General features: G+C 45.4%; 1 protein-coding gene across 1 annotated transcript in view; it reads right to left on the minus strand.

Annotated features, from left to right (window-relative positions):
* Positions 1-4,277: 4,277 nt before the first annotated feature.
* Positions 4,278-12,649, minus strand: part of LOC311368538 (Na(+)/H(+) exchange regulatory cofactor NHE-RF2) — a 26,814-nt gene continuing 18,442 nt past the window's right edge. Inside the window, exons 3-6 of the mRNA XM_084487340.1 lie at positions 11,257-11,472; positions 6,939-7,092; positions 6,624-6,742; positions 4,278-6,417 (exon numbers count right to left, since the gene is read on the minus strand). Of these exons, the coding sequence (XP_084343466.1) occupies positions 6,250-6,417; positions 6,624-6,742; positions 6,939-7,092; positions 11,257-11,472 (657 nt within the window). The 3' untranslated portion in view covers positions 4,278-6,249. The remainder of the gene's footprint in view (positions 6,418-6,623; positions 6,743-6,938; positions 7,093-11,256; positions 11,473-12,649) is intronic.

Genomic DNA, 12,649 nt, shown 5'->3' on the forward strand with positions numbered 1-12,649 from the left:
CTTCTGTCATTATGTATCAGCCAACAGTGGACCCCTGTCATTCCATACAGTACAAGTGTGGACCATTTTCTGTAATGCAAATCAACAATTAAAATGCATTTCTTTAAAAAATAGACATTGTAAAATGTATGGAAATTACTAATTGTAAGATGGTAAATTAAGGCACATTTTGGGGATTGAACAATTTCAAAGGTCTAGACCCTTAAAATGTATTTTAGTTTTTTATAATTTTTTATTGATACAAATGAATAGATAGGAGCTTGCTACTGACTGTTCTAAAAACACTAACAAATCATGTTTGACATTTAATTATTACATTAGTTGAGATTACTATCTTTATCGTCTATCCTGTCTTAACTTTTAAAGCTGAGCCTTTACATTTTGTCAGAAAAATACACTAAAATATCATGTTTCAAGAGACTGGTTTTCTTTACTAAGTAGGCTGTTTAACAGCCCTCTACAGTCTGAATGACCTCTTGGGGCTGCAGGCCGTTCACACAATAGAGGAGTGTGATTGAAGCGACGTGTGTGAATTGGTCATTGAACTCCCAGCTCTGGCCAGCAGAGGCGCTGCTGAGTATGGACTAAACACTCACACACTTTCAGGTCCCCTCTTGGCAAAAGTTGAGAAAATGCACCAAAATGTTTTAGGCATGTTTTTAGCTTGATTTAAGGCATGACCAAGAGGGGACCTGAAAAATGTCCCCTCTTGGCTCGGAGGTCCCCTGTTGGTGAAGGTGTTACGACACCGAAGTCCCCTGTTGGATAGTTAGGCAAGTGCACACACACACACACACACACACACACACACACACACACACACACACAGAGTATACAGTAGATGTTTGACCTAAGTGCGACCCTGGTCGGAACAGAAAACCCTCGGCAGCTGGTCAGTTGGATTTTCTAGGATCGGACATGGAAACCAAACGCTTATACCGGCATCTTATCCGCCAAGATAGTGGCCGAGGAAAAGAGCGAGCCGAAGAGAGGTCGAGGCAAGGGCGACGTATAAGAAATATAGATGCAAAACAACCACAATAACTAAGCACATTCCATGGTAACTTAGAAATGCTTTGCCAAAGGAAAAAAGACAATATTTGGTTAATAGTTAATTTGACTAATATAATAATTATTGTTATAGTGGTGGCTGCTATAGGGTGCTATTTTTTTTTTTCTTCTTGGATGTTTTGGATGGTTGCTAGTTTGTTCTGCCACATACCTCGGATGGTCCTGGACTCAGATGCCATGAGGGCCTATGCGGATGAACAGCATTCTCCTCCGCCTCCCCCTCTCCGAGTGTGGCAGGGTGGTGCCGTTCATCCGATTCCTCCAGCTCCTGGGCAAACTCACAGCTGCCTCAGCTGTGGTGCCTCTCGGCTTGCTGTCCCTGCGGCCACTGCAGATGTGGCTAAACAGCCTCCACCTGGACCCCAAGTGGCACAGGCACCGGAAGGTCAGGGTGGTCGCAGCGATGCCTCCTCTCTCTGTCCCCATGGAGAAAGAGGTCGGTCGATCTGTCGGCTGGTGTACCCATGGGCGCCATCCCGTCCTGTCGGGAGTTGGTCACAACAGACGCTTGCCTCTCGGGATGGGGAGCGGTGTGGCAGGGCAGGACTGCCCAGGGGCAGTGGCCGGCCCCGAACAACGCGCATATCAACGTGCTAGAGCTCCGTGCGGTGCAACTAGCACTCAACCACTTTCTGCCCCAGCTGAAAGGCAAGCACGTGCTGGTTCGATCGGTTGCCCAAATAAACCACCAAGGGGGAACTCGGTCCACACGGCTGCTCCGGGTATCTCGGAGCCTGTTGACCTGGACATATCCCCGCCTGGCCAGTGTGCGGGTAGTCTTCATCCCAGGGGACCGGAATCAGGTCGCGGACTTCCTGTCGCGACAGAAGCCCCCACCGGGGGGGAATGGCGGCTTCACCCGGAGGTGGTGGAGGTGATATGGGGCAGGGCGGAAGTGGACCTCTTCGCCTCAGAGGAACTGCCCCCTCTGGTTCTCCTGGACGGAGGTGACCAGCCCCCTCGGACAGGACGCCTTGTCTCACGACTGGCCACAGAGTCCTCTGTATGCCTTCCCACCACTGCCCCTGATTCTTCCCACACTCCAGAGGGTGCTTCTGCGGGGTCACAGGCTACTTCTGGTGGCCCTTTTTTGGCCGGGGAGACTCTGGTTTCCACTGCTGCGCAGGCTCTGCTGCAGCTCCCCTACAGGAAGGACCTCCTGTCACAACTTGGGGGCCGAATTTGGCACCCAGACCCCCGTCGCCTCCAGCTCTGGGTTTGGCCACTGCAGGGCCCGACCCACTGCTGAGGTTCTGCACGGCGACCGTCAGGAACACTATCCTGAATGCCAGGGCGCCATCTACCAGGGCACAGTACGAGAATAGATGGAAGCTGTTCTCCGACTGGTGTAAGGGGAAGGCAGTAGACCCAGCACGTTGCTCCATGGCCACCGTTCTGGAGTTCCTGCAGTCCCTCCTCGATAGTGGTCGTTCTCATTCCACCCTGAGGGTCTATGTGGCTGCTATGAAGGTGTCCATGAAGGTGGCTTTCTTGCTTGCCATTACCTCCGCGAAGTGGGTCGGGGAGTTGCAGGCCCTATCCGTGGCAGATACATGCCTGCGTTGGAACCCTGATGGCTCGGGTGTAGTCTTATGGCCGAATGTGGCGTTCCTGCCCAAGGTGCTTTCACGCTCCCATCTCAACCAGCCTATCCAGCTCGCTCGTTTTGACTCCCCGTCTGAGGAGGGTAGATCTGAGCTGCTCTGCCCGGTACGGGCGCTTAAGGCCTACATTGCTGCTACTGCCAGTATACGACAGTCAGAGCAATTGTTTGTGTGTCACGATGGCCCTAACAGAGGTTGTGCTCTCTCCAAACATCGACTGTCCCACTGGGTTGTCGACGCCATTACACACGCCTATGGGGCCAGTGGCCTCCCCCCCGCCATCTGAGGTGCGGTGCCACTCCACCAGAAGCGTTGCAACTTCATGGGCTGCACTAAGAGGGGTGCCCCTGGAGGCTATCTGTGCTGCGGCATCGTGGACAACGCCTGGCACATTCACAAGGTTCTACCGGGTCAACGTCGCCGCCCCCTATCCAATGGGTGTGGTCCTACGTCCAAACTCTGCTGCCTCCAATGAGTGAGGTGGGTGTTGGATTCTTTGTGACCTTGTTGGTATGGTCATCCAGTGCTTTAAGCACCACCTCTGGCGGTCAGTGAGGATGAAATAGAACGAAAGTTACAGATGTAACTACGGTTCTATGAATCCTGGATGACCGCCAGAGCTCCTAGTCACTACAGAATCCTTGTGTTTTCGCGAGAAGATTCTAGGAACAGATCCTCTAACGACACCGGAAGTTATAGCCTTCCCGCTGTCATGTGGGGGTCACAGGTGACTATGTTGGTATTAGGTACTCGAAATGCGCATGCGTGAGGTGGATATATCCAGTGCTTTAAGCACCGCCTCTGGCAGTCATCCAGGATTCATAGAACCGTAGTTACATCTGTAACTTTCGTTTTAAACTTCAACAGCACCCGCCTTCAAGTGAGCAATCGTTGAAATTAGTACGAAGGTCTAGTTAGGACTAGGCTAGGGCCTAGGGAGGACTGGGTTAGACTGAGGGAAGAAACACTTTTTTAAATATTATAATAGCGATTTTATAATGATAGAACGCCGGTTCTGAATCGGTGAAGTATCCCTTTAACTATAGATTGTAACTTTTGAGTCATTGTGTAGAAGTTTTGATTGTATGGTAGGAAGTTTTATTTATTGCTGTAGAGTAAAGTTTTAAGAAGTTAAGAGCTGAGTAGGGAAGTTTGGGACGAATATGAATTGTCTAATGAGAGAATTCTGTTTGCGGAGAACATTTAAAGTTAGTTATTGTAAAAGCCTAAACAACATGGTGTTAGAACATTTTCATCTGTCTGAGGATTTAAAAATTTAAATAGGCCTACTTAAAAATGATAAACAACATTAAAGAGTCATTCCATAAATGTTTGGATTGTAAGGTAGTATATAAAGTTGTAATTATCATTCTAGCATAAAGTAGGTAGGATGAGTTGAGTTGGAACGTTTAAGTATGATAGATAATGCCGCTAAAGCTGCTCAACTATGCACATCTATTTATTAGTTGTGCAGCTAAATAAAACGAATAAAATAATTAAAAATAATATATTTACAAAATAAAAAAATAAAAAATATGTGATTGGTAAGATGGCAAGGTTGAACATTCAAAAACCAAGATGGACTTTATTGAAAAAAAGGAATCAACCCACCATGGGCTATGTATACTTATACAGATGATCAAAATAATGAAAGATATAGATATCCTATTATCCTCATCATCAACAAATAACCAAAAGACAAATCAAACATGTAAATATGCTTGTACTGAATAAAAATATGTCTGTTTATCTGTGAATATATTGTGCTTGGATACATCTAAACATGACACATAATGGACTTGTCTTTATATTTCCCTGTGAGGATATAAGTGTTTGAGTTCATTGTGTGTGTGCTTGTGTCTGTCAGTGTATTGTGTGTATCTATGACAGCTGTTTTCGTGTTGTTTGTAATTGACTATAAGCCTACTGGGACCTTCTTCTCCCTGCAGTAATCTTTGATCTGTTCCCATGTGTCTGCGGGTGTTTGCCATGACCCTTTCCCCAACCCGTACTTGACCTGTCCTTACTGACTGGAATCTCCAAGCATGCACCAGAACCATTAGCCAGAATGTCAGCACACACACAGGTTCTAGAGAAGATGCACCAAGTGAATTACGTTTTCTGCTTTAATGTTCTTTAAGTTGTTGTCCACTTGGCCGGGGGTAGTGTTGCAGTTAATCGTTGTTATTTTTCACTCTCGACAAACTAATCTTGAAAAATAACTTTTTGTTGCTGACAACTGACTCATAATTACCCAAACAAAAAAGAGCCTCTTTTTTATATATATTATGATCCTGAAAAAAATTCTGTTACACATCATTAACTGACCAATTCGTTGTTCACTTTTTGTTCCTCTCTCTCTTTATTAATCTCTCTCTTCAAGCCAATAGGAAATACTAACCAAGAATTCCGCTAATCGTGTTTTGACTTCTCATTTTCATTCCATTCTTTCTTTACCTTACATAGCAAAGACTTGTTCCAGATTATTTAGCTGGTGAACAGAATAAAAAAAAAAAACGTTTTTCTTTGAGATGCAATACTACCCTCTGCTGTTCACACAATGCCTTTACAAGCAACCAACTGTTCTGGATGATAATCTTTTTTCTTTCTAGGAAAAGAGATTAAAAAATAAATAAATAAACCTACTCCTCTCCTTTTCCAGTCTATTGTTTCCAGTTATTCTCCCAGTCAATATATTAAACAATAGTGGCATATCCCATTGATATTGTAGAGTTAAATTGAACAACATCTTTTGAGCACTGGAACAAATGATTATGGGTGAGTAATATTTGATATGATTAGTCTGTGACTTATATAGTAAGTAACTTATAGTAGTGATTACTTAATAATTTATGTGATAAACATCTCATTTGAACTTTGACATCATCAACACGTGTTGGAGGTCCCCTTCTATTGCCTTCTAGGTCCGAAGTGCTGGTTAAAACATGGCTCAAACTACTAGAATGCAGCAAATTCTCATCAGATCACACGTCTATTTGTTTCTCTCAGACTATATATGTCTTGAATATAAAAATAGCCTCATAGTCTTCGATGGGAGGACGAGGAGTATCCTAGGACAGGAAGATGGAAAAAAAACATCTCTTGAGTCTGTTGTAAACATGCTCCAAAAAAACACTTGACCAAGTCAAAGGAATTCAAAATCATTCAAGAAAGTGAAGAGTAAAATAGAAAGTACAATCCTTCATCAGAAATCACCCTCACACACTTGCTTAAGTGTGTGTGTGTGTGTGTGTGTGTGTGTGTCTGTACACTTTCTTCACTGTCATTTTCCATTTTGGAGAACATTCTGAGATTCGTATGTATTCTTAGCTATGCTATTTTAAGACCATCAGAAACAGAGTCGATATTTTGAAGAGATGATATTCGATCACAAATTGCTGAAAGGCTGGTAAGAAACTTCTGAAGCGCTGGTATGTGGTGGTCCAGTCCTTCAGACGTTGTTGAGGAGCCGGCAGTTCATGGTCCAATCCCTCAGAAATTTCTGAAGAGCTGGCATTTACAGGTCCAGTCCCTTAGATCTCGCTGAAGTGCTGGCATTTCATGGCTCAGTCCTTCAGAAGTTGCTGAAGAGCTTGTATTTCATGGTCCAGTCCATCTGTGGGGCTCGTTTCTTGGAGCGGTTTGCGCGCGCCTTCTCCTTCTCCTCCGCGGCCGTGGGGCTCAGCCTCAGTCCGATCTCTGCGAAGGCGTCCAGAAAACGGCTGCCTTCGTCATCCGCCATCTAGCAGAGAGGAGGAGATAACACAACGTAAGAAAGTGGGATGCGATACTAAAACTAAAATCAACGAGTCGATCACCACTATGAGTGGTTGTTTGAAGGTTGGTTTTGATTAGTTTGAAGGTTGGTTTTGATTGGTTGTTTGAAGGCTTGTTTTGATTGGATATTTGGATATTTGGTTTTTTTTAGGGTTAGTTTGGGGCCCGTACCTGCGTGCTGTCTGCCTGACTACTCTGGTCGGACTGGGTGGACCTAATGGACTGTGTGGTGAAGCTCCCGTTCAGATGGGGGCTCCGGGACCCGTTTGAGATGGAGGGGCCGTCATAGTCTGGTGGGAAAGAGACAACACACATTGCTCATGTATTTCTCAATACAGGCTGAAAAAAAACCCCTGTGTTGTTGCTTTTCAGCGTACAATCAATAATAAAATATTTTTGGACACTATGCAGAATACAGAAACAAGAAACAAGGCTGTACATTTAGCAGCGACCTCACTGCAGCATTGTTGGTGGTCTAATACTCACCTCTGAGGTGGTGGATTGTGGGGACGACCCCCTTTCTCTTGAAGTGTTCATCTGTGTCAGGGTCCACCACCAGCAGCCTGGTCTCTTCGCCACCATTCTTAATGAAGGCCACCACCTCTGCGTGCCGCATGCCCTCGATGTTCTCCCCATTCACCTGGACCAGAGTTTATGAACAATATATATATATATATATATATGCGTAAAAGAGCCATAATTGTTTAGAGTTGAGGGTGATCAACTCTCAACCAAAAGGTACTGGGTTTAATTTAACTAATTTTTTTGTAATTTAACACTATGCCAGTTAGAACCCATGAATGATTCATTTGAATTCACTGTAGATCGCTTTGCAGGTGTGTGGAAGTGTCTGCTAGAAAGATGTTAAATGTAAAACACAAATTTTAACGCTCAACTCAACGATAATTTTCGATCAGTGGCTGAACATTGCACAGCCTGGTATTCAATTTAAAGCGGTTCAGATTTAATATTGCACTAACACACCTCACCAACAGGTGGCAGTATGGTAGAACGTGCAAACTTAACCACCAACCACGGCCACAGGATTGGTCTATGGGACTCCCCTCTGCATCCCATCAAGGTTACCCACACAACACATGCCATATGAACTCCTAACCCAGTGGACAGAGAAGGGAAATCTTGGGATACAGCAGTGAAAATAGGTATTCTTTATGACCCTTTGCTGGAGCATCAGGAGCCAACAGTGGACGATGCTTTCGTGCACCTGGGCACCTAAAAGGTGTTTCTAAAGAGTGCCCTAATCAGTGGTCTCATAAGGAAACAAATGAAAAGCTTTAGAGCTTATGGCAAAGAACACATAGTGGGAGAACGACATCAACACTGAAGAGACACCAAAAGAAGAACAGCATATAGACCATAGAAGATGGTAACACCAATAGGGCATACAGTGCTACAGTGCACATCTGTGTTGGTACATTTGTGTGTGCGTGCGTGCGTGTGTGTGTGCGTGCGTGCGTGTGTGCGTGTGTGCGTGCGTGTGTGTGTGTGTGTGTGCGTGTGCGTGTGTGTGTGTGTGTGTGTGTGAATCTACACATATCAACCTTCTCCTCCCCCATTGCTTTTCTGATCTGCCTCTGATCACTCTGTCTGTCTGTCTGTCTCTCTCTGTCCATATTTCTGTGTCTCTCTCTCTGGGATTGGCGGTCAGCGTTGCATGGCGGCGCAGAGGGACGACGGTGGCGCAGCATCTATTATTGACGAGCTGGTCCGAGGTCTCTGGCTGGGCTCCTGGTCTCAGGTGTCCACGTCCTCGGGGTGAATTTATCCTTCTGTCTGTCTGTCTTTGGCTTTTCTTTTTTTTTCTCTCACTTGTGACAGGAGGGAGGTAGGCAGTGTACGTTTGGCGTTTGGGGGGGGGGGGGAGTGGCTTCACGAGAGGGGGTGGGGTGAGAGGGGGAAGTTTTTAAAAAGTAATATTCTACATTCAGTTAGCATTGGGTTCGTTTTTGAGGCTGCGTTGTTGCATCGCGGTGTGGTGAAAGATCTCTTTGAGATCAGAAAGATAAGATAGAGGAGGTTTTGTGGTCCTCTCACACCTGCTGCCGTCCTCTCACACCAACACACAACAACAACACCATTTGTTGTTGTTACGCATTTCACCTCTCGTTTTTATTGATTAGTATTCGTGTGTGTGTGTGTGTGTGTGTGTGTGTGTGTGTGTGTGTGTGTGTGTGTGTGTGTGTGTGTGTGTGTGTGTGTGTGTGTGTGTGTGTGTGTGTGTGTGTGTGTGTGTGTGTGTGTGTGTGTGTGTGTGTGTGTGTGTGTTTGATTGATTGCTTGTTTCTTGTTCTGCTCCAACTGCTCTACTGCACACCTGAGCTCCCGTCCTGGCTTCGCTCAGTAGAAGAAATGAAATGCAAAGACAAAGTGCCCCCAGTCCACCACGCACACAACCGAACAAACAACGCTGTTTCAAACAAACGGGGGCATTCAGTCAGTCAGACAGACAGGTAATCATTCCAACAGACATGTTTGTTTCCCAGGCTGTCAGACCTGGTGGAGGGCAAGTCTCCCCGGAGCACTCATAGGTGTCGATGCACACAGCCAAGTGTGTGTGCTATGTCCCCACAAACACGGCAAGTACCGGCTCATGTTTCACTTCCCTTCGGTCCAACAATGGACAAGGTCATCTTCCACCATCTTGCCATCTTGACCGCATGGTGCTTTGCTATTGAAATGTGTGTGCATATATTTACGTGTTCTGTGTATTAGTGTATGTAAGCCATATAAAGGTTCAGCTCACGTGTGTGTGTGTGTGTGTGTGTGTGTGCGTGTGTGCGTGCGTGTGTGCGTGCGTGCGTGGTCCCAGGTGATTGCGTTGCTGATGAATAAAATCTTCAGCTCATTGGCTCGAACAGGTTTTCAACCATGATGATAATATCAAGGCCATTATGGATTTAGCTTGCGTTTGTGGTTTTGTCTGTGTGCTTGGTTCGCTGCCAAGAGTCTATCTCTTTAAGTGGTTAGAAGGGCAGGAGTTTATATAGTTGGTTTATCTCCTAGGTACCGGCTGGATCTGATGATGTTGTGGTTCATTCTTTGATGTCATTTGTTGTTTATATGTGCATGTCATATGGCATTTAAATTGAAAGCATTTTGGCCTTTGGCATCCAGAACCAGACAGAGAACATGTAGGCTGGACACAGAGCTCACGTCCGCTTGTCAAAGATGGATTAGACCCTACATAGCGTGTCCACGGCTGGCTTTTGTCTTATGCCAGCTAGTTGTTGACATACGCCTGCTAGACAGAGACATATGCAAGCTAGCTAGTTACATATGTTAGTTAGCTAGTGACTTGCTACTAGCAAGTCACTAGATGCTTGCTAGCAGGTAACTTTTGCTTGCTAGCAGAGAAATCTGCTGGCTACTGACTCACAACAGCTCATTCATGACAGGCTTGCTAGTGAAAGATTAGAGCCAAGAAACTCAAGTGTAGGGACAAGCTAAGAGAGGGCGAGTTAGTGAGCGAGAGAGAGAGCGATGGGTGAACACCTTTCTAACAAGCTGCTGACAGGTGACACAAGCAACGTCTCCACGCATGGTCAGACATAGTTCTTATTATCCACACAAACACACACACACAACACACACACACACACACACTGAGCTCCGTCCCCATTTGTCCTCATGTAGGTCGTTATTCACAGACTCCCCACCACCCCTCCTACCATGTTGTCCCCACTCACAGACTGAAAGGAAACAGTCCTGGCTCCAGGCTAATACAAACACAAAAACACACACACAGACACAAAGACACACAGAGCCACACTACACACACATGCCGGAAAGCAAGACAGATGGGCTAAGCGCCACAGATGTTTCTGTTTGGTGGGGAGGTTTCCCCCAGCTCAAAGCCTGTGAAAGACGGCTGACAGCTGGCACCGAGTCGTTGCCACACCATCCTCGTAAAGATTCCAGCTATTAAATAATGGGCAAAAGCCTCGCACCACGGGTACGTTCCAATTGTTCTATATCGATGCTGCACACCCTTGCTTCCTTAATCTCCATATGTTGTCCATAACTGCAAATGTACCCAACATGTAGCAACAAAGCAGCCCGGGGATACATCAGTGTACCCGACACAGAAAGTGCTTTGGATCCATCTTTGGATCCTCTCCATCTCCTGACTTTATATACTTTAGGTCTACGCTGTATAGTTGAAGCATATGCCGCATTTCCTCGAGCTGTGCTGGCAGGTGCAGTACGGTGAGGTGCGTTTCGGTGTGGAGTGGTTACGGCTTGCGTTTCCAGTGGCTGACAGTCAGTACACTGTCAGCCCTTATGGTAGCAGCCCGACACAAGTGTAGCCTGCTCATAAATTCAATGAAAAAGAAGAACGCATAACACTAAACAAAGAGCAACAATGTAGGACGTTCCGAGAAGGACGGCAAACTTTTGCCGACATTTTTTCAGTAAATTAAGCTTTCGCCGTTGTCCAGAAATACTGTGTTTGTTTTTATCCCCCCGTCGCACGGAAGTGACGATTCTTTCGACTAATCGATGGACGGCGTGTGTAGCTCCAACTTTTTTCGGCACCCTTTCAGACCGATAAAAATGGAGTACCGAAAAATGGATACGGCGGATAAGTGCGCTTATTATTTTAGGACCTCCGCCCACTTTTGGCGTTGGAAACGTGAACCGTACCGCACCTAACACAGCTCTTCATATAAGCAAAAAACACAGAAAAACTACACCACATCACTGCAATCCGCGCGCACACACGCACGCACGCACGCACGCACGCACGCACGCACGCACACACGCACACACACTCAATACATACCTCAATGAGCCTGTCTTGCGGGCGGAGGCCAGCGTGCTCGGCAGGGGACCCTGAGTCCAGGGAGCGGATGTACTGGCCGGGCCGAGCCCTCTCGCTGTGCAGGTTGAAGCCGTAGCCCGCCTCCGAGCGGGCCAGCACGCACATCCGCGGGACCAGCTCCTCCTCCGGAGGGCCCGGAGGGGGCCGCGTCTGGGCCTCCAGCTGGGCTGCTGCCTCCTGGGAGAAACACAAACACAAATAAATGTAAAATGTGTTTTTTTTTATACGGCGATTCACCGTGACGTCACACTATGTTCTTCCGGGCGGCAAAAGCCGACGCGTTCTCCGTTGGCACCACTAGTAAGGCAAGGCAAGGCAAGGCAAGGCAAGGCAACTTTATTTATAACGCACTTTTCATACACAAGGCAGACTCAAAGTGCTTCACATATAAACATTGTCATACAATAAAATAAAACAATAGTTAAGTAAAAAGTAAAATAGATAGAAAATAAAGGCAAAGTTAAAAAAAAAAAAACATTTTAGAAAGGCAGAGTTAAAAGAAATGCATATTAGAAAGTGAGAATATAAAGACAAAGTTAAAATAATAAATATTTAAGATTTAGCAGAAAGCTAAAGCAAACATAAACAAACGTAAACAAACCCTTCCACGATCGAGAAAACAGAGTAAATGGCTTGAATTAATGATTTTCTTCTTGCGGGGTGCTACGGGACGTCTCATTAATATATATATATATATATATATATATATATAATATATTATATTATATTAATATAGTTTTCGTCATCGTTTCAACTTCAGATCAACAACAATGTTTTGTTGACTGTGTGACATAGTCTTTATTGTTATTTATTTATTTATTATTATTTATTATTATTATTTGTGTTTACAGCCGGCTGGATGGCTTCAGGTCAGTGGTAGCCGCTCGTTCTGCCACCCGGAAGTGTCGTTACGGCTATTGTTTACTAACATTCTGAAATGCCGTATATGGAATACATTTTATGAGCCCGGCGCATTTAAAACAAATGTATGCATGTTGTTTCTACTGCTGCAACCTGTATCGTCTGTTTGGAGCGAATTAACGTAGAGATGTACAGGGGGGAGGAGTTTTACAGAAAACCCACGTAACTTCTGAGAGCCCCAATAAACTGTTCAGATACGAGCTCTTTGTCATCCTCTTTGCTGCAAGTGTGTATTGTACTAGACTAGCTCTGTGACTTGTTCAGGTCTTTTGTGAGAAACAGGTACGAGCAGGAGAATTCTTTATAACGGATGTCTTCAATAAGTGAAGAAATAGAATAATGTCAGCCTTGCCATTGATTTACAGCCATATACTTAATATATCCATTCTGTTAAATATGTGGTGCACGATGCATCTATCAAACACATTTTTGT

The sequence above is a fragment of the Micromesistius poutassou genome, assembly GCF_964030765.1.
Source record: "Micromesistius poutassou genome assembly, chromosome: 1".
In the NCBI taxonomy this organism is placed as follows: Eukaryota; Metazoa; Chordata; class Actinopteri; order Gadiformes; family Gadidae; genus Micromesistius; species Micromesistius poutassou.